Source organism: Amblyomma maculatum, chromosome 5 (assembly GCF_055883805.1).
Source record: "Amblyomma maculatum isolate TAMU_Amacu chromosome 5, ASM5588380v1, whole genome shotgun sequence".
In the NCBI taxonomy this organism is placed as follows: domain Eukaryota; kingdom Metazoa; phylum Arthropoda; class Arachnida; order Ixodida; family Ixodidae; genus Amblyomma; species Amblyomma maculatum.
Window position 1 is genome coordinate 41,026,104 of NC_139348.1, and position 22,727 is coordinate 41,048,830.

Genomic DNA, 22,727 nt, shown 5'->3' on the forward strand with positions numbered 1-22,727 from the left:
GTGTGACCACGCTGAACAGCAACAAACATTGTATTCATACCCCGCTGTCACGTGGAACTACTTTTATAAACTGTGGCGACAGTTTCGGTGTCGTGAGGCACGTTCGAAAGATACATTAAAAGCAACGATGTTACGAGCTAAGCGAAGCGTCACGACCTGACGATGGATGAGGCCAGTCCATTGGGTGTTTATCTGGTGAAGTCAGGCAGTAAAGGCGATCGCCTTCTCTTCCGCTATCCGTACGCTGTCGACACTGAAAGCGACTCCCATGCAAACAGTGAGTTAAATGACCTTTATGCCGGCGGCAGCTGGTTTTCTCCTGTTGGTAAAATGTGAAACCGAGTCCGCCCACGTGTGGTGATGGGGCATCTGTGTTTCCACACTTTCAGAAAGACGTACCAATCCGTACGCAACGATTGTGCACGAGGACACGCTGAATACAACCAGGTAACGATCGAGCGTAACGATCATTTATGAACGATTTAAAACTGCTCATTGGGTACTGCGATTGTCTGCTGTCCCTAAAATTTTGCGTTTAAAACTTCAAATTTCAGAGCCAGAACCTGTTCAGAGGTTTCTGACAGAAACTTAGTGCTGTAAGTAAGATGCTTTCCTGTGATTTGCTTTGCGAACACTTCAGTTTGATTGCCTCAAGATTGCTCGATTACGCTCAACTACTTTTTGGGATGTAACAGAGCACACATTCAAAAGACAACCTCAGTACTGGCGACGACAGAATAATTGTGTTTGCCTTCTGCCGTCATCTTGTTTCCGCTGCTTTCTTTCGCTCAGTAAACTATACACCGATAAAGATGCACAATATACAAGCACATAGTATTTCTTATGTACCCGCTGGAGCATGGTCCGATTGATCGATAGTGTGTTGGTGGACGGCGGGACATTGTCAGTGTTGGTGTTCTACAATTCTTTGATGAAGTGAGGGATCTTTTAATGATAGGAAAATTTTTTGGCACACTGATACATATAAAGAAGACATTCCTTAATTATTAATCACTTTTGGACAGCATATCCGACAAGGCCCTGTCAAACCTCTTCGCCACCAAGAGTGAACTTTGTAACAGAAAGTTTGAACTCAAGGTGAACGATGTTCGATTCGTGGGACACCCCGTCCAACTGTGCTCGAAGCGAGAAACTTCCACATTTCTCATGTTCAACGTTGTCTTCGCCCTCAAGGTATGTAGCTGCGATTCCTATGCGAGCTTTGTACTTGATTGCTCGTATGCCAGTGATACAGTGTGTAATTGTGCATACACATGAGGTGCTCAGCCACACGGTGCTCGTTATCTGCATAAGTGCCTACTGTCTTAACTGCACATTGCTACAGTATTATTCTTTTCAGAGTCTCGAAGTCACTAGATTTAACTGCGGGCAACATGCAATGTGGCTTGTTTTTTACTGCCATTGCTCAGTCTCTCAAAAGAGAAAAAATGTTCTCATTCCAAGAGTGCCCGACAAGATACAGGATTCTCTGTGCAGCAAATTCGCTGGCATACAAGCTTTGGAATGGCTGTTAATTGGAACCGTTAAAAATTTCTTAGGTTATTTTGCAAACATAGAACTTGTGGTTGTAATAGTGTACTATCATGAGCAAAAGTAATACCTCTGTCACACGAACACTTTCGATCTTCATTGAACTCGATCTGCATTGAGGTTTTCAAGAAGAATTGAAGCGTACGGCGCCACATGGCCGTTTTGAATGACCATTGAAAAGTTTCGTTTGTGTGCGTTAGGTGACGTCGAGGGTGGCGACGTCCACTTTCGAATGTGCTTGAAAACTCGGAAGTGCTTGAGGAAGCGGCTTCGAGCAAAGCAGGTTCAGGCTCGATTGCACTTGAAAACTGCTGTGTGACAACCTTGATCTGCATTGAGTTGAATGCAGATTGAATTCAATGAGGATCGAAAGTGTCCGTGTGACAGAGGCACAAGAGACTCCTGCAAGCGCTTGTGAGTTGAATGCAGATTGAATTCAATGAGGATTGAAAGTATGCGTGTGGCAGAGGTACAAGAGACCCCTGCAAGCGCTTGTGGGAATCGTGCTGAACTGCATGCGGGCGCTGTCTGATGAAGCACTCCTGGTGTTGAGGCCGGCGCACTGCGCCAAAGTGCATTGTCAGATGACGCTCACATGTAGTTTAGCTTGTTTCCAGCAAGTGCTCGCAGATGTCCCTTACATTTGCTCACGATAAGGCTCCCAAAATGCAATCCTTTTTTTTTTTTTAGCATATCTTATCTGATCATAATATCCGATGAAACAGTTTCAAACCCTTCCCTGATGTTTGTACATCTCATTCCTTTCTTTTTTTTTGGCTCCACTCCACACCCACACAGGCCAATGCCAGCCACGACATTGTCAACTTCTACCACGACTTCACGCACAAGATTGCGATAGCCCTCTCCTCGGAGGAGATGCGCTGCAACTACTTGAGCAACGAGCTGAAAGGCATGCTGCGGGCTCACGACGACACTGTAGCTATGCCTGAAGGTGTGCACTGTGAACCTTGTGAACTTTACAATGCTAAAGGCTTTGCTTGGTATTCAGATTCCAAGCAGTGTGCATATATATAGTGGGCTTATGGACTTGATTTTACAAAAGTCACATTTGTCATCGGTGCTGGCCTTCATTACTTTGAAAAGTAGAATTCCAACCTTGAGCATTCCACATATCAGGGCCAACACGATAGATGTTTGATTTGTTTTTATTTATGCATAATCCCACAGCGCTGTTAGGCATTACAGTACAAGAGGGGGGGGGGGGGGGGGATATATCCAAGCAAAATACAATCCTACATGCAGGAAATTTCACAATTCCTCTTGGCAATATTTGACAAAGCTCACACTTTTCACCTCAATATCGTGGCACACAGGACAGCTAAGCTTTAAGACACTGCTCTAAAATACATAACAAGAAAGGGGACTAGAAAGGAAATAAAACCTTAAGCGTTCAGCGCTAAAAAGAAATCGTCATTACATAGTATAGGAGCCACAGAAACTGGCAAATTATTCCACTCCTCCACCGTTCTTGGAAAGGGAGAATGTTTAAAATAATTAGTCTTGCTTTGAAATGGTCTAATCTTTTTCGGGTGGTCTCTTCTTTGTGATACATAGCTTGGGGGCTTAAAGTAATTTAATTTTCTGATACTAGTGCAATTGTGAAATATATTATGTAATAACTTGAGGTGGAGACATTTTCTCTTATGACTCAGCTCTTCCCATCTCAAGCTTTGCTTTTTTTTTTTTTTTTTTTTTCGGGTATGGTGGGATGCTTGCTACTGAGAACGAGCTGTGTGTGGTTGCATATCTGAAAATGTATTTGAGCTGCCTGGTCATGTCTTCGTCATATTTGTTCCCCCAGACAGTGGAGAGTCACCATATTACCTGATCCTAACACGGAGTCAGCTGGCACGTGACTTGCAGCGGGCATACAACGAGTGAGTTTGGTTCGTCTTGCTTTTTCTATTGCTAAGTGGAATTAAGGGAAGGAGGGTGAATACAGTAATTGTATGTATTGACTTTTGATCCAAAGTTGCCCATGTTGGCAACAAAATCAAGATGATAGATATGACTTTTGTAACATTCATTCAGCCCATTTATACCAAAGATGACCTTCTTATTTTATCTTGTGCTCCGTATTAATTGCATTAGGCTGGGAGGAAGGAGCTAGCTGCATCATGAGTACTTCAAGTGCATTATAATTTTAGTTTAAAAAGCTTTGTCAGCGACTCTTTATTTCTTTTTATTTTCTGTCTGTCTTGGACACCACCTGGTAATATTTGCAAGGACCTTTCTATTGCAAGAGGCATGCCTTGTGTGTCTATCACGTCCGAGTGCTTTGTGGAACTCACACAGATGTGTGCTTACACTACTTTCTTCGAAGAAGTTGAATACAGACTGCATGCTTTTGTTCTCCTCTCAGGCAGCTTTGCTTCATCTCTCAGCCTTTTGACTATGCAGCGAAAGATGTGGATGTAGGGCAACAGCTTGACGCCTTGCTTAGGCACTGATGAGCCATTCACGCAGGTCTGAAAGTTGTTGCTGTGTGCTTGTAGCATCCTGTCCACTGTGAACAACTTGTGGGAGAGAGCACGCTTTTTGACCTCCACACCAAAACACTTGCTTCTCTTAATCCTTGTGGTAACAGTACTTCCCTTCCAGATTGCATAGCAGTGGCTCAGTGCAGCTGCACATCAACCGTTGGATCAACGTCTCCTTCTGCCTCCCACACAAGGTTCACCGACTATCCCTGGCACGCAACTGCGTCAAGGTGAGGTGCTTCTTGGTGCAAAGGCACAGAGTGCCCACTCTGTTTAGATCAAATGGTAGTATTGAACAAGTACTATTGCATAGAAGGGGACTGACTGTATAGATGCAAGCATGAAGCACACTGTTGAACGTGCACACATTGACTATTGCAAATTGCAGTAACTGAAAAGACCTTATGTGAGAGATGTTGTGAACACATTGAAATCAGCGTGCTGCGTGGACAGATTTATGTAGTTTGTAAACAGAGCACGCCTGCAAGGGCACAAAACTTTAGTCGCCAGGCTGTCGCAAAAGTCATGTGCAAATAAGTCTTCCTAACCGATTTTGTTTTTGGAGCATCATTTTACAGGATGTGATGGGAGTCATGACTAGTTATAGGAATAGATTCCTTGTCCTGCATGTCTACACGATCAATGTCTTGCGATCTTTTCTTTTAAAGATTTGTATTTATTCTTGAAAACTGTGTCACATTATTTGATTAGTGGTCTTTGAAAGTTGTCCTTAAATGTGTTCGCTCCTTGATTCAGTGCAATCATTTATTTTGCTAGTGGTCCTAATGTTTCATTACTGGAAGCAACTGGTTGGAAAGGACAGCAACAATTTTCACTGTTTTCTGACATGTAACCTGGTGGTCTGTTTTGAATTATGCGCTCTAGCCACACATAAGAAATGTGCAGGGGTGGCTTGGAATCATGTTTATTATGGTCCAACGGCTCCTCCATCTTCTGTTCTTTTCCCCACAAGCTGAATTCACTGTGCCACTCAGCACTTGGCTCTTTTGCACGCAGATCGACAGAAGTACTCATTTGTTCATTTTCAGAGTTTATAGGCTGAAAGTATAGAAGCTTTAGTGGAAATGGTGTCATTCAGTTTGTGTCTTGAGATTGGTGATTGGCTGCATTTCAAAAGTGTCAGGGGATTGTGCCATCAAAAGGACAGAATATGCATCAACAATCACTGTCAATATGCTACTGCATGCACAGCATCGTCATTCTTAGCCTTCACATATTTCTGTTGGGATGTATTATTGCTGCATTTCCATATTAAGATTGCTTATTCAAATAACAGAATGATTTTCTAGTATGTGTATTTACAGAAGCACTGCTTTGTATTGAGCCTTTTAACTTCAAAATATAATGGAAAGATACATATTTTGCTGGAAATATTTGCAGAATCTGCAAAACTGTGGGACCCCTGCTGTAAGGGCAATGAGTAATACTGTTTGAACATTATGCCCTGAGTAAGTCTTGCTTATCTGGATAGTTTCTTATTGTTCTTCTGGTGTGGACGATGCAAACCATTCTATACATGTGGTATTTGTCAGAGCAGTGTCATGGGTTTCTATGGGAGATTCTGTTATAATAGATGCAGTTTGTATGCTCTTACGTTTCAGTGGGGGCAAAACGGAGTGGTGTCCGTGTGCTGCGTGATGTCAGTGCACGTTTGTCAGTGCAAGAACCCCAGGTGGTTGAAATTTTCGTAGCCCTCCACTACGGCATCTCTCGTAGCCTGAGTCGCTTTGGTGCGCTAAACCCTACAGACCAAATGAAACATTTGTGCTCAGGTAACTTTTTTCTCCCTTTTGCATTTTAACAGGCTGAAGCCATCCAGAAGTGCCTGACACAACTCAGGTAAGACACTTGTGCATTTTATTTTGTTTCTGCACTGCGGCTATCTGAAATTGCAGTTAACCTTTCTTTAAGAGTTATATATGGTGTTAAGTGGCAAAATGAAGTCATTAAGAATTATGTATTGTGTTAAGTGACAAAATGAAGTTTCTTCTGTGTAGTTCATTTCTGTCAAGAAACTTCATGCAGACGTGCAGCTGAGTGACTGACTGGCCTTTTCAAATGCAGAGGGAAATGTTGAATCTAGATGGTGAAAATATTAGTGCCTGCTATTTGCCGCTCTTGTGATCCAGGCCGTATCACGCCTTGCTGCTTCTGGTCGATCCGAGGGAACTAGTTGAGTCGCTGCCCAATGATGCGTCGTCTGCGCTCGTTCGGCTCATCCACACGGCTAGTCCAATGCGCAGCCTCGTACAGCTGGCTGCGGATACGGATCTCACTCTGAGACAGGCAGGTGGCTTACCTGGTGTTATTGCTCCTCACATTGACGGGGTGTTTCTATTGCTTTCAATGCTGTACTCTAATGCACCCTAGCCAGCATGTTTGTGCCCCGTGCATTGTTCTGGTGCACTTGTTTTGTATCTTGCTGTCAGTGACTTCTATCCTTGTCCCTCATAGCCTGAGTCACTTTGTGACACTAAGCGCTATAAACCAAACCTTTAGCCTTGACGGGTTTTAGCTAGCAGAGGGACTGTGCCTGCTAGTCTTAAGTTTAGACACTTGGTGGAAGCACACAAGACATGGACCGTTTTGTGGACTTCTTTTTTTTTTAAGCCTGAGCTAAAAACACAGGGCAGCACCACTTTATGAGCAATTTATTTTTGTAGTGATCTTATATGCACAGCTTAGGATACAAAAGCAATACATGCCCGTCTTGCCATTGCAAGTCGAGTCATCATTATTGTCAGCCCTATTATGCATGCTTTCTGAGGTTCACCAGTATGATGCGGTGACGTTTCTTAAAGCTGTTTCTGGCATATACAAGCATTAAGTAGAAAATTATGGTTTTCATAGATTTAACTTGTGGGACGGCACTGGCTGGAGAATACTGTGGGCTTTCAGTGCAAGAGTTTATGTTTTGAACAATTAGAGACATATCAGTTGATTCACCTTTTATGATAGGTGTTCCAACTGTCAGCACACCTGGTCTATTGGGCCAAGGCCACCATCATCTACCCCCTGTGCGAGAGCAACTGCTACGTGCTCGCTCCCAATGCACCGACCAGCGTGTGAGTGTGTTTCATGGTACATCTCTGTGGAAAGTCAGGAGCATGGTTTCGATCCCCTCCCCCCCCCCCCCCCCCCCTTTCTTTTTCTTTTTTTATACACAGATGATCACTGAGTTTCGTGTTGCATATATGTATATGGCACATGCGAGGGCTAGTTTTCTGTAGCAGTGGTTCTCAGCCATGGATGTGTTGAGTACCCTTTGTGGAGCAGTGGAAGTGGTGAAAGACTCCTTGAGAGGTGATCTTGTGCAGACTGCTGCGTCGATAGCAGGTCGCGAAATTACAATTGAGTCAATGATTAACTGGCCTCTAAATAATGCGCACTTGATATGCTATCACCACGTCTCGCAGAGAACATGGGTAGAGGTGATGCATCGTTGCCTGTAAACCTGGGCCAGGGGGCGCTGCGCTGCTCTGTGTCACCCTGTGCATCAGTGTTCTCCGTGGAGACTTCGGCAAAACCTACGTGCAGCGCGGCCGCGTTGTCTGCTCCGCGCTGCATTGAAACGCATGTTGTCATCTACTCCGTGCTGCTTACGAGCGCATGTTTATGTGCACGCGCACAGTTGATCTCCTCCTCTTGCCACATTCTGGCCACCGTTTGTTCCAAGAAAACGGGCAATAAAAAAGTAGAATGATAAAATTACGGTGCGCTTTTTCATAAACTTTTGTGGTGAGCGGTAACGAGGTGGTTGTCGATCCTTTTTTGTTAAAGTATCATACCGATTGTATCTCGCACCGCTTTTTGTCCCTGGTGGTGCCCAGCCATCACGGAACTGAGTCGGCCTCAAATAATAGATATTTCGATCGTTCTATTCTCATACGCGATCCTGCTTCAGGAGCTCAAAACTGCGCACTTGTTCGAAGAGATAACTGAACTAGTAATTGCATAGAGTAGCTGTAGAACTAAGAAGCCAATGATTTCCGTGGAGAGATGTCTCCGTCTGCATGAAAAAGTTGTCAGGGATTTCCTCGCTCTTCATTTCGTGGAGAGAGAAAACGGCTTCAGGAATGGCATGCCTCAGCTTCTGGTGAATGACCCAAGTCGTTAGGAACCAATGATTGTTAAAGGTAGATAGGTCATTTATGTCGGACAGCAGTGCCACAGCAGCGAACTTCTCCTGGCCCCTATTGGGAAAAACCAAAGTGTAAGGTGGTGTGTTTTGTGCCATTGTAAGGAAGACGTCAAAAACTATCTAAAGACAGGCACTGTGGCACCGGTAGCATCCTATGTAGCCATCATCGTGCTGAAGCGAATGGGTCATATTGGGTGGCGACGTTTATTTCCATTGACTTTGTCGGAGGGTTGACTAAAATGTCTGTCCCCAAAGAGTTGAATGGGCCCCTTTCAAGTAAGCAGTTACAAAAGGAAGGGAAGCTCCCCAACTGGTGGCCACAGCACTCGTCGCTGTGTAAACACATATCAATGATTCTTCATGAGAAGGCTGGACCCTTTATTCGCTGAACAGCATGGACAGAGACATCAGGGCTTCCGCATTATTCTTTACTCTCCCACACCTGGAACAACATGAGAAGTGCCACCTTGCGAGAAGTCCCTCAAAATACCTGTCGCTTGCCTCTCGCCTTCGAGTAGCAAATCCGCATTCATGTTTTCTTTTTTTTTTTTTTTTGTCTCAGAATGTGCTAACAAACGCTCTTTGAAAACAATGTTCGCGGCGATTGTTTTTCAGGACTTGAAACGGCATGCAGTGATGACATTTATCAGTTAATCATGATTTCTCGCTTTTGAAACCACCGATAAAAAACACTTTTCCAACCAACGTCTTTGTCAGCTGAGGAATCAAAAAAAGCAAAAAATGGGAAATCCCACTGGTGAAGAGCGCTGGCTTTGCGCGCATCTGTACGTGACTGTTCCTCCTCCTCCTCATTCTTCTTCTCCTGCTCCGTGTGCACTCGTAGCAGCACCTGGCACGCGCTCCCTCGCAGACTCCACAGATACCCATGTACTGCGTTGCTGCTTGTATGTTTTGTAGTTCTTCTCCGCTCCGCCAGAAACCAAGTGCTGGTGTCGTGGAGCAAACTCCAGCTTGGATTCCCCATGCATGCCACTAGAAGAGACTTCGACTCTTTCCAACACCATGCCGTTCATTAGTTTAACACCTAAGATGCTTTGCATTGCAGCCCCGTCCAGCAGTGGAGCCAGAGATAGCATTTCACCAATACTGGCACGAACAAACGCCTCAGACGTTCTCGCTCCATTTCTGCACTCGTCTCGTGTTTCTTTCAGTTTGAGAAAGTAAAGTTAGTTTTAAACCTCCGTCCTCTTAGCCTTGCAAAATTGTGTCTAGCCAGGACAAAGCTGTTGAGCCCCCCCCCCCCCCCCTTTTCTTTTTGTTCTGTGTGTGTGTGTGTGGATTTCGCAGACCACCATTAGAGAAGCACTGTTGTACAGCATGCTGCATCATTACTTTATCGCCTATGTAAAGGAATGAAAGAGAAATTATTGCTCATTTTGGAGTCATTATTTAAATGTGCTGTGATTGTTTATCTTCAGAAAACAACCATTGCACTTTGGCTAATCATTGCCCAGCCGTATCACCTTCCAATTACCACCTATCGGCTCATGATTTTTCAAGGCTGTGAGGCTTCAGAGAGTCGCTGCCCTACCGACAGACAATTATTTTTTGACATGGGGTACTATAACGCGTTTATGTTTTAAAAGGAATGTAAAGAAATAAGGAGGAAGTTAAAACTATAACAAGAGGCTAAATGCAGGCATGTAACCCTGGTTGTGTGCAAATATAATAAGCACGTAGCTTGCACATTCTTTGTTCCTGTTTGGGTGCTGTTTCAAACGCTTTGCACACGTTTCGAGAGCTGTCTCTCAACTGAACAAAGGCAGTTGCATTCCTCCGCCTTGTGGAAGCACTCTTGCTTTAATTTCTCTTCTTCTTTTTTAGTGGCATACTCTTTTTGTTGTGTGAACCATACTCTCCAGAAATTGTGGCTGTTACAGTTGTGATTAGCGTAGCCAGTTTCTTAGTTAGAAAAGCAGGTTTTTGTTTCTTTTTGTGCACACACATGTGAACTCCGAAGTTTTCCTCCATTTACTTGAAGAAAGTTTTATCAGATGTGAGGCAGGCAAACAAGAGTATATGTTTAAAAATGCATGTATGGTTAAAAAAAAAAAAAGAAAACTTTGCTCGAGAAAAAAAACTTTGCAGAGCATTTACCCTTGGCTGAAATGCTGGGAAGAGCCTTCTCTGCCAGTTTAGTCCATTTGAATGTGCTATCTTCAGTTTTCTTAGGATCTGACCGCTTAGCATCTTTTTGGCCAAGGTATGGCTCTTAGTGGGCCCTTCATTCTAGTACCCAGCCCATACATACATGATCTCTGTTTGATGTAGTTCCTAGATGTCTGTCTGTTTGCAGTAAAGCCCGCTGACACATTTTAAAAACTAAATATGTGGGAAAAAAAACTTATTATTAAGGAAAATGTATGATCGAAACTGAAGGATTTTGAAATATGTAACAGTTGAATTAGGTACTAAGGGATTTATTGACACTTCTACTTCATAAAAATGTAGATTAGTATTTCCTTGCTTAAGATGTGAAGAGCCCCTGTTTTATATCTTGCAGAATTGTGTTCACAGGTTGTCCTTTGTGTGGAAGAAATGTAAGTACACACATTGCTCTAACTGCTCTAATGGCTGTGGTGGGCTAGAACCCCTTCCTTGCTGTTTCCGGATGCTTCACTGCCTTACACCAATCCATAGTGGAGAAGTCGTTGCAGTAGCTGGCTATCACCACTTTTTAACGTTATTGCGCTAAAGGCCTCGTTCACCAGAAGATGCGGCGTCAGCATTGTAAGCGAAAAATCACGATAGTGGTGCTGGCAGATGGCCCTAGCTGACAGCTGGCATGGCCGGGCAATGATTTTTTGATGGTTTGCGCGACTTGCGCAATACCAGAAAGTTGAGAGCAGCTGCCAACACGAGCTGCTCATTTGAGGTAGAAAGGTGGAATACGAATAACTCTTCCCGTGTTCTTGGATGTCGAGTCAGGCATGCTACTCCCTAGGCTATGCAGGCACATTTATATGGCTTGGTTAGAGCTTCATATGTCGGGTGGTTGCCTACGCTATTGCATAAGGCCTTTAAAGGCAGTGCTTAAGTGTTGCCCTTAATGTTTTGCTCTTCACGCTGTGTTCCAGATCTGGCCAGCTCATATGTAAATGCAATGTTGGTCCCAAATGCTTCACCCATTGCCCCTAAGGCATTGATTCTCTCTTTCCACGTCTTGTCTCCACGGGAACGGCCCTCTCACGTTAGCTTTGCCTCCTTGCAACAGGGCGCTGCGGTGAAGTCATCATGCTGGGTGAGCGCTATTGCTCCCGAGCTATTTGTGCCGCACACTCCCGGGCTTGGCCCGTCCGTATACTGGAACACGCGCAGTTCATGGCTGAACGTATTGAACGACCACAATTTGGGAGCACTTTGAACGTAGTATCCAGGAAATTGTGTTATCTGGGAACATATTGACAGGGTTCCACTGCATTTGCCCATTGCTCGTTGTGCTCTGCGTTCATTTATTTGTTTTTGGCACAGTACTCAAAGTTGGGGCTTTGGCTCAAGCGGGAGTATTCATATAACATATAAATATATGGAGAAAAGCTATAACAGTAAGTAAAGTAAGTGAACAGCAAATGAGTAAAACCGACTGCGAGTTGTAGCTTGCAGCCTGTGTGCTCTGCAGGCCTGGAGAATGTATTGAAAATTGTTAATCTGGATGTGTTCTTTCATCCACTTTTGCTCATAGCACTTGGCTCTTGTAATTTTTGCGAGTACTAACTCGGTTGTGATGAAGATTTGAACGCCTTGCAGGAAATCTCCCGTGCACGAGAGGTTTGCCGAGATGTTCCCCGGTGTCTCTCTGCCAGCCATCATGTCCAAATTCTCTATGCCCACATCACTCTCCCAGCTGAATGATCCCATGGACCTCAAGAATGAGCGGGTATGGCTTTGTGTGTGCAGCATTTCTTGTGCCACCTTTGCGGTACCTGTAATATATGCTCTAATTGGAGAGGGGCGTGCAATAAGGCAGCTGTTGCCATGTTGAAACTACCCTTCATATAGCATACAGTATAAGGTGCCATGGTGCTAAGAAGATGAATGGTGATGGGCGTTGCCTCCGAATGATCCGCAGTATCGATATGGATATAATTATATGAGTGTGCACTCGTGTGTATGTGCATACTCGCATGCATACTATAGATTGGGGTTATACAAACATGTATAACACATGGGTTATACATATTTAAAAGTTAACGGTTTGGGTTTTAAAGATTAAACGGCAATTTTTATTTTTTTATGATTCTGTGTACTTGGAGTGGATGATAAGCCTGGTACAGACAGTCTACTAAAGAAATACTTTTTGTGCCAAAATTAAGCTTTGTATGTTCGGTGTGGACTGTATACTGGAAATTACAGTATGCATATCCTCGTCAACATCTTGTGCACACATATTACTGCACAAATCTGTATTTTGCACTTTTTTAATGAATAATACGCATCTCTGTTCTGCTGCCTAAGTGCAAATGAAATTTAAAGATTAGTACTTGCTCTGAGCTTAGGAAGTTTGCGGGGATAGAAAGGATGCAGCTGCCACAGGACCGGGTATCCGGGTGGAGGGGTGGAGGAATGTGGGAGAGGCCTCTGCCCTGCACTGGGCATAGTCAGGCTTGTGGGCATGAAGATGGTGACTTGCTTCACACCACCTATTCAAGAAATTCGTAACCATAGCCGGTGCTCTGGGTAGCATTCAAAGCTTTCACATCCAAGTTGGTATGGCGTCAGCTGTGTTGCATGAGTGTAGCCTGATTTCTACCTTCTAAATACAGTCGAACCCGGATAATTCGGATTTTGGTTATAGTATTGAACTCACGGAATGTCCCCTTGAAAATTCTATGTAAAAGTATAGGAAAGCTGCGTCGTATATCGAACTCCGATTTCACCTCTCGTTCGATGCATCGAACTCCGCACCACACACTGGAAGGTGAACCTTCACCAAAGATGATCGCATCACCCTCGTCTGTTTGCCGCGTGACGTTTTCAAGCCACGTGCGGAATAAGAGAACCGTTCAGGGACGGCTGGTCTAGAGCGGCGTCTCGCCCTTTCCCCAAAGGAGCGCGCATCTGTGTTGATCGTTTTCCACGTGCCAGCACATGGCGTTTGCAGCCATGTGCGTGAAGGAACGAGAGGGAACCAGTTTGGCAACAGCTGGTATGGAGCAGACGCAGCCAATGCAGCCATGGTATTTGGAGAGGGGAAACAATGCGATAGAGCAAAGCGCAAGGGTGTGCTTATTCTTCTGCCGAGCTTTCTTTCTCTCTTTCCTCTCTCTTTCCCGGTCTTCGTTCGCAGCAGCACGCACTACGCATGTGCCGACAAGCCAGCTCAGTCTGTGGTAGGCAGAACTGACAGAAACGTCTGATGCTTTCTCCAGTGTGTGTTGTGAACCCTCTGTGCGCGGCGGGTGATGTGCAATGCGCGTCTTGTGTCGTCGTGCTGAATGTGTGGTGTAGCGTAAGCTATGGCGGCTGCGGATGTTAAGAAGCGGCAGATTTTTTTTTTTAGAGTCATCTAGCCTTGTTGTCGTTCTGAAAGTGCGGCGTAGCATAATCTTTGGCGGCTGCATATGTTAAGAAGCAGCAGATTTTTTTTTTTTTGCGAGAGTCGTTCAAGTCTTGCATCTTTGAATCTACGAGAGCATGTGGTCAGATGTGATCATGACATCGGCTTTTAGCACTGTTCGCTTCAAACGGCATTTGCAGCTGTCACGCTTTCCAATGACTTTGTGGCGGTAGACTCTGCCTGCCCCAAACTCGGCGTGATAAATTGAACCAGGCTTGTGCAATAAAGCCATCACGGCACTCTGTCAAGATCACTCCTCGCCACCGCAGGAGCTAACATCAAAGGTATAGTCGAAAGATAAACACGCCGTGACGTTATCGCTGCGTAGAATCTTGGTGCGCTGCCAGTAAATGAGCTGTGGATGCGACGGCCGAAATTGAGGGACACGCCACTGACTAACACATTTTTTTTTTTTAAGATTCTCGGTGGCAGAAGTGGAGGGTGGGTTCATTATGTAAGTGGGCTGATTACGCAACAATTGCAGTATCATTTTCCCGATTGCAAGCAGCGTCTCGAGCCGATTTTTGTATATCGAATATCAATATATCGAACTATTTCGCAATCCCCTTCGAGCTCGATATATCCGGGTTCGACTGTAGTAAAGAATTTACTCTAGAGACGTAAAGAATTTTCTTAATGGAGCAGCGTGCAGAGTCGACAGACAAGAAGAGGACAGCCACCAAGATGCTTACTATCAGCTGTATGATATGAACCAATGAATATGATGTAAATCATTATCAGCTAGTACAATTAGTCGCTTAAAAAAAAAAAAATTGTCCCTATTGTCGAGTATTTGTTGTAGCTATGTCTTTTGTATGCTATGTCTTTTGTACATAAGTAAACAAGCCAAACTATTTTCAAATGTCTCTTGTAACAAGATCTCGCTGTACCACAAAGCCTTAAATGTTCACAGTGGGGGTTTGAGAAGTTCCATGGCATATTCAAGCTGATTCGCTAAGGTAGTAGAGCCCTGAACAACTCGCCAGTTGCCGGTGCAGAACAAGTCGCACAGCCTCCACTGCATGTCAGTGTGAGCTTTGCTTTTAAAGAATGAGTCGTGTGACTGCCACCACTCCTAAAATGCTAAAGGGCATTATATAAGTCTTACAGTCTGGTTTGACGCGGCAGCTGTGGAGTTATCTCCTGTGTACTTTAGAAAGAAGCAATTAAGTGGGCCATGGTTTAAGTTGAGCCTTGCACTTGAGCCATTATACTCATATGCAATGAGCCGTATTCATGGTTTACTGTATGTAATTTGAAGTAGCATTTACCAGAGGTAAGCCTCATCTAGGGCATACTGTTTGATGCATGATGCGCTGCTAGTGCTGGCAGGAAGGCATTGTTGTTGTGAGCACTGCTGGATCTTTTGTGCTGATATTACCTTGGGCAGTAGTCTTCGTCGACCTCCTGTGGCAGTCTGCTGGTATGCTCAGGAGTTGCAAATAAGCTGCAGCTGTGCTTGTGGGTGCAATATTTGTGCACCCAAGCTGGCCTTGAAAGACGCTGTGGAATTATGAAAGACCTCAGTCTTTTACTGCACTGCAATAGTGTTTATTTTCTGTGTTGCCTTTATAAGCTGCCCATGCTTCCAGCCTGAAGGAGTTCTAAGGAAATCGGACAAGGGTTGAGGGGGAGACTCAGTACGCTAGCCACTGTGTTAACTGGTGGACTTCTCTTCTTGTGGGTGTAACCTAAATGAGTAACTTTTATTTTTCGTTAGCATTTCAAGAGAGGAAAAGAGGTAGAAATCTTTAATGTTGGGAAGGGTAGCGAGGTCTCTACAAATAGTATGCCTTTGGTTTGCTGCTCTGTACGCCACCGCTGCGCTGTCGTAGTGGTAGAACATCCGCCTCGCATGCAAGAGGACCGGGGTTCAAATCCCGGTGCCGTGCAATTCTCCACCGGATAAAAAAAAAAAAAAAAAAAAGAAAGAAAATCCGCGTGTCGATGGAATTGCATAAACAGGTTTGGGGTGCGACCTGATGCCGGTGAACACCTCCGGCAACGCACTCCCTCACCAGAACAGGAGTTGGCCACCCTGGTGCAGTAATTGGCCGCAACCTCTCATGATAAGCTCCACAACCGGGTTAAGTGGAGAAATGTGGGAGAGGCCTTCGCCCTGCAGTGGGTATAGTCAGGCTGATGATGATGATGACTATGCAAGAGGAAAAAGGTGGCAGAAAGTGGAGGTGAAAGCTGGCGATGGCAGAATACGGTTTGCTGTACATGCAATGCTGCAATAGGTACACAGCCTTCACACATGCACCTAGCTTCAAAGATGGGCTTCCATGTCTTTGTTTTATGAGAGCTGCAGCACCACTATGCACCAAATCGGCAGTGTGAGGCTGTGGTTTAACTTGACTGTATGAAGCTTTGGCTGCATGGCTGTGTTTCCTTTTCTGTTTGCAGAAGCAGCTGCTGCAGATCTTAGTGTGGATGCTGCAGGAGAAGATCCTGATGCAGCTACACACATACGTCTACCTCGTGCCAACAGAGCAGCCGAACAATGGCTACCTCGGGTCACGGCCCTACCTCTCGGAGCCTCACCTGAGCCACCGGCCGGCCACCAGCCAGTCGGACTTCAGTGGCTCAGGTCAGGCTTTGATGTCCAAGTGGTCTGCTAGGAGAGGAGCTGATGCCCTCCTCTTTCAGCAGAACTGTTAATCTGGGCTAAGACTAAAGTTCAAACATCTTGGCTGTTATAGTCATTGTGGTGTACCTCCTTTCCTGTGGTGAGGAAAATGCACCTCAGCATTTCCTTCGATGAGGGCTCCTTGAGAAATCTTCCTCCACCATGCCTTTACTCTTTGCAACTTTGATTTTTGCAGAGTAAAGATGGTGAAAAACAGAAGTGAAAACCGTTTGGAGACGCTGTCATATTTGGCAATGATCACCGCCGGTGATGTAGTGTACACATGGGGCATGACACAGGCTGTTGGGGGAATGGTGTGAAATCTTTATGTGGGATTGTTATGAAATGTCTCACGCTAATGAGAGCAAGCAGTGAAAACATGTTTTCCTACGCAGCCCGTTGCAGTGCATGTATGAGAAGTAACAAACCGTACTTTCCAGAAGCAAATGCTGCTCTACTCTAAAGGCGCATTATGTGTCCTGAGACGACAGGCAAGCCAGTGGTGTGTGCAGCACAGATGTTTGCTCTGTTCTTCTACACTTTCCCAGCTTTCTATGTATGCATTATGCTGTTACCCCCAAGTGTGGTGCCCGCTGTGGTTGCTACGGGGCAGAGCTAGCTTGCATTTAGCTGTTAGATGCAGTTTGCGACTCAGCACACAGTAGGTTTTCAATGTGCCTGTTCCATGGAAGCGTGGTGTGATGCTCAGCTGCAGCACTGCAGTCAGCGGCCGAACTCGGTTGTGTGTGATTGGCGTTCATTGGCAGGGACAATCAGCAGGCGGGGTACAATTGTACGTGTAAAATGATAACATGTCAGAAATTTTGGGTTGAATGCTGTCACTCAGAATAAACTTTGGTGCACATCTGCATTTGTCTTGTACACACTTTTATGGAAATCTTGGTCTGTGGGTGAAAGTCTGCACAGGGAGTGAACAATGAAACTATGTTTACGTGCAAAGTGGCAGTCGAGGAGTCCTCAAGGCAGTGTTGTTGCTACCTCAAGGCTTTCAAAGAAACCCATAAGTTTTTTCTCCACCTGAGCTGCAATTTGAGTGGAGATTAATTTCTGGAGTGTGGAACAGGCCTCTGGAGCCACTTGGAGTAGCAGTTTGAATCGATGCGTGTGTGTGATTTCGTCAGTAAGGGCTGCCAATATGGGGCCAGATGACTAATTTTGATATGAGAAAGGCAGAATTATTCGTACACTAGAATTTTAGTTGTAGCCACTTCACATGCAGTAAATTCTTTTCCACTACAAATACAAACTCTGGTTCTTAAAGGATTCATATTCTTCCGAGGCAAACATGATGTGACATCGTAAGCAGTCAGACGTGAAGGACTTATCTTAGTGAATGTAGATGGACCTGAGTGTGGCCATTTAAACCATAAGGGAACCTCCTCATGACATCTTCCATGCCTAATTGCAGGCTATGGGCATTAACCATTAATGTACCACAATACGGTGATGACCTTTTGAAGAATAGTTTGCTGACATATCTTTTCAGTCCACACCTGTATTGTTCGCTTGCCCCTCTTCTTCGGCATGTATTGTTCGCATGCGCATAGTGCAGAGAGAGACGACCAACACGATCGGTGTCTGAGCTGAAGCCTTTGAACCGGCTTGACTGTTCGACCGCTTCGAGTCTTGTACAACTGTTGGGGTGATGCACACAACTTGTTGGAAGTGTCTCCCCCTGTTGACTCGCTTTCCCTGTACTGTGATAGTTTCAGTCCAATCTGTGTTTGTTCGGGACTTAAGAGACTTGCGACTTTCTTCTTCCACGTCAGGCAGTGGAGCCAGATGAAGTCTGTTTCTTCTTCTTGGTCCCTCTCGGTTTGCATGATATAGGACTTCGGAAACGCAGCGGGCGACACGACAGAGCCAGTCTTGTTTTGATCTCTTATCCACACGGTTTCGCCTGGTTTTAAATCTCGAGGCGGGCGAGCTCCTTGTCTGCTGTCGGGATTTTTCTTTTGATCAGCTGCTCTCTTTCCTTCCCACTTTTGCGGTATGCCAACAGCATAACACCCTTCTAGTTTTTGTGGATACTCTGATACCGTTTATTGTGACCAACAGTGTGTATCAGTGATTATGTCTGCCAGTGAAGGGCTTAATTTTCTGACCTTTTGAGGCTATAGATTTATAAGAGCGAGTTGGCGGCCTAGTTGGTTTTGCATGGTGAAAGAACAGCGCAAGGGACGGGACACTACTAGGCTATAGAGCTTATTCAAGGGACTTCAGTTATTCAGTGCGCCTATGCAGGCAACCACATGCATTGTGTGACGGCAGTAGAAGTGGGAGAGCTCGGGTGTCTGGAAACTGTGGTAATGATTCCCACTGCGTAAGTGAAATGTGAAGGACAACATTGTTAGTGCCTTTTGGTTCATGCCTTTTGGGAAACAGGTTATTGGATGAGATCAAATCTCTCGAATCCCTCTGCATGCCTATTAAGAAGGCCTGAGTTGAGGAAGGTTGGGGGCGCTCCTTTCTTTCCACCTCTCTTTGGACTGTGAGCAGTCCTTGGTGTGAGCTTTCAGCGCGCTGTCTGGGTGCAGGGTTGCCATGAAGGAGCTTCCTGCCACCTTCATGTCAGGGGATTTTAACGAGCATTAATTGCACAAAGAAATAGGAGCTTCCCGCTTGGCAGTGAAGGGACAGTCAGTTCAGTAACGGAGTGAATTTCAAGTAGAACAGAGGGTGGCAAAGCTGGGCAGGTGACGTTTGGAAAGTTGTTGGGTTAGGGTGTCTGCAACTGGTGCAAAAAAGCGGGGCTGGATGTGAGACCAGTGGGAGGAGGGATCCTTGTTTCGCACTGGATGCAGCTGGGCATCTGCTACTGCTGATGATGACCTACGCCTCTGCTCTTACTGTTCGCTCCATTTTTGTAGTGCCCAGCGAGGACTCCATGATAGGGAGCCCAAGTCAGTCCAGCCAGTCGTCAAAGTGCGGCTCGGACGAAGACCTGTCTCCGGCTGAATCTGACGGACGCTTTGCACTCTCGTGGGACGAGAAGGAGGCTGTGGCAAGAGTGCCTGCCTACAGGAACCTTGAGGACCGCAAGCTCTTTCTCAGGTGGTGGCTCGAAAGTGTTTCTCACTTATCTCGTTATGGTCTCCGTATGGTGGCATGGCATTGTAAAGGTGTGCTCTGCATTGCTGATCTCAGTTGCCTTTTGGGATTTTTTTGCGTCCCTCACTTTTACTGGTCACTTGTTTTATGAGGGTGAGTTTAGTTGTCCGGGTGCAAAAGCAGCCACCGGGAACTATGTTCCTTGCACCTGAATAAGACTGCACTTGCTCTGTTCATGTCCTTCCAATAATTGAATTGTGAGCATTCAGTTAATGATTGCTCTATAGTTGTGTGTAATGAGCAGTTTTTCTTGCGTTTTAGCCAGTTTTCCTGTTCACGTATAATATCTGAAACTCATTTTCAACTTTAGGAGAGAAATAACCAATATGGGTCCTTTTATGCAAACTGGCTGTTTGCTGTCACGTTGGAGGGATTTTATATGGGTTGGCAATGCATGCGGGGGAGGACAGGCAAATTCAACAAGGTTGACGACTGGGCAAGTTGGTAAAGGTTCATACCTTTCGTCTCGTCCTTTGACTGGTTAAATAAGGACAGGCAAAGTCTTGGAAGCAAAGAAATCACTATGGATGAAAATATTTTTGTGGAGAGATAGCAAACAAAAAGGAAATGTTCAACTTGAGACATCATCATTTAAGCAGTAAGCAAATGCTCTGTAAAACTTATAGACTTTGCAGTACTTTTCTGTTTGGTTTGGTTTGCGAGTTTTTGCGCCCAAAAGTGACTCAGACTAGAGAGATGCCGTAGTGGAGGGCTCTGGAAATTTGAACCACCTGGGGTTCTTTGACATGCACTGATGTCGCACAGGACATGAATGCCTTGCTTTCTGCTTCCATTGAGAAGCGGTCGCTGTGGCCGGAATTCGATCCCATATCCTTGGGCACAATAGTTGAGTGCCTTAACCTTAAGCTGTCATTGAGCGAATGCCGCATTTCTTCTTGTTCATGTGCCAGTTTACAAAGGCTCACAAATTGTACACATTCAGTGAAGATTTCTCTGGATCCTATGAATACCTTGGGCAGATTTCTTAGGGCGTGCGCTTTTGGGGCAGTAGAACACGCTGTAGACCATAATAGCTCCACATTGTAGCCAGTAGAGCGGTTAGCAGTGGGGGATTGGTAAACGACAATGTGTCTCGTTCCAGGTTGTGTCCGCACTTCAAGGGCAAGGACCACCTCGAGGAGATCATGTACTACGAAAACGTCCGCCGTTCCCACCTGCTCGCCCTATTGGACAAGTTCCGCGAGGTGCTTTTCACTGTGCAGCACGAAGACCCCACAGTTGCCGTCTTCTATAGCTGACAGCACAGAAACTAGGCTTAGTGGAATTTGCTTGCCCGTATGCTGCATCGGAAGGTCAGGGCCGACGTATACTTGCTAGTCTGATGATTTGAGCACTGAAATCTGCAATGGATAATAGAGATGAAAGTGGCCGATGCCCCTGTTACATAGGCAGCTTCTAGTGCCATTCGGGTCAGTGGCAGTTCAGCTTTTCGACAGCCACTGGAATGTTCGGCTATTCCGTCAAACCCACTTATAGCAAACTTAACGATAACATAGATTATTCTTTTTCTTGTATCCAACATTCGTAGTAAGTGGACATACCCTATTCTAGCCAAAAAAAAATGTAACTTTGACAAAAGTGGTGGCTATTTAAAGGATTGCTTGTGGACGTCTGTTTCCTCAAAGAGGACAGTATCAAGCCACTTTCTAATCTCTCCAGTATCATCATCATATGTCCCATGGCCAGGTCACTCTTTGGGGAGTAGCCACTTTACGAAGATGACAATAACTATAGTGATTGAGGCATTCATGGCAACTGGTGGTAGGCCATCATCTACCTATTCAATTCTAAGCCTGTAAGTGGTGGCAAAGCAAACACAGTGCTTATGCGTGCTGCCTAAATGTGGCAGTAGCGCAGAAGGCAGATATCTGACTGTGCAGGCGACACATGCCGCCGAGTGCTCAGGCCAGTAAGGCTTACTTCATGATAGTATTCAAACCTCGAAATCGGTAATACCGGTTTTATCACCAGGCATGCGCAGGCTTACCACTTTTTGGCTTCCACATCAAAAGGATTTTAAAACGGGGTACAACATGCATGCACCATTTCAACTTGTAGCCTATCGAGGCACGCGTGTCCAGCAGTTAACTGCAGTTCCAGTTGTAACATTTAGCATTTTTTTATCGAGAGGGATGGTCACTTCATTTAGGGGGCTGCAAAGGACCTGAAAAATGCTTTTCGGCCTTCACATTAGCAGGAATCGCGCATCTTTTGACAGTTCCTCCAATTTGTTATAACTGGGTGGTGCAGCATTGTTTGTTCATTGTATCTGAAGCATAGCGTGATAGCCGTGATAGACGTTTTGATGATAGCGCCACCCTTGTACACAATAGGTAAGCGTTTATTATAACTGCTGCTGTTATAACTAGGCTCGACTGTATTACTAGGCTGTGTTTTCGAAATTCAGTTCAGCTTCTCGATTATGTGGTAATGCCTTATGCCTTTCATGAATTAAATAAAGACTTTACTATTACTTTTGGTATGACCTTTGTGTATTAAAGACTGTGCTATTATTGGTATTTCGTTTTAAGCACAAGCTTTACTTAATTTTATGAATTAGCATTGGTGCAATCTTCATGCAATCGTTTTATTTCACTTGAGCTGCAACTGAGCATAATACAGAGTTGGGGCAACCATTCTGAGCTTTAGTGTTCTGTCATGGTTTTTTCTGGTAATGCCTAGTGTCCTTGCTTATGCAGTAGAAGCTCGCTAATTCGAGCTTCATGGGACGAAGAAAAAGGTTCGAATTATCCGACGTTCGAATTATTAAATAAACTCGAAAAAACTGACAAGGACCATTTGCGTTACAGTAAATTATTATTTAGAGAAAAATTAGGCAATGGTCACCTGCCTTTGAAACGAGAACAGCGCGTCAGTGACTGTTTTTCGCATTGCAATCAGTTTTATTTCATGTACACTGCAGGGGTCGTCAGAGCAGAAGTGCTCAATGTTAAGCGCCTCCCCGGCCTCTTTCGTGGTGTGACGCAGTAGCGACAGTGCTCTTTCACAAGCAACTTGCATCGCGCGTGCGGCTTCACAACCCGACGCGCAGAACGCCACCTGTCGAGTGCAAATTTTGGAAGCAGTGGAAGAATCACGGTGGAAGCGCATAAAAGAACCCACTACCGCCACCCAAAATGCCACACAACT

The 22,727-nt window shown here is 45.1% G+C and overlaps 1 protein-coding gene across 2 annotated transcripts; it reads left to right on the forward strand.

Moving 5' to 3' along the window:
• Nucleotides 1-31: 31 nt before the first annotated feature.
• Nprl3 (GATOR complex protein Nprl3) lies at nucleotides 32-22,075 on the forward strand. Of its 2 annotated transcripts, XM_084603660.1 has the most exons (14): nucleotides 32-277; nucleotides 390-447; nucleotides 555-596; nucleotides 1,026-1,194; nucleotides 2,350-2,503; nucleotides 3,374-3,449; nucleotides 4,174-4,282; nucleotides 5,878-5,912; nucleotides 6,203-6,359; nucleotides 7,032-7,138; nucleotides 11,983-12,112; nucleotides 16,202-16,385; nucleotides 19,316-19,499; nucleotides 20,659-22,075. In XM_084603660.1, the coding sequence occupies exons 1-14, from the start codon at nucleotides 163-165 to the stop codon at nucleotides 20,813-20,815; spliced, it is 1,677 nt and encodes a 558-aa protein (XP_084459786.1). In that variant the 5' UTR covers nucleotides 32-162; the 3' UTR covers nucleotides 20,816-22,075. The 2 variants fall into 2 exon arrangements, with proteins under 2 accessions (XP_084459786.1, XP_084459787.1); XM_084603661.1 differs by lacking the exon at nucleotides 555-596.
• The last annotated feature ends 652 nt before the right edge of the window (nucleotides 22,076-22,727 follow it).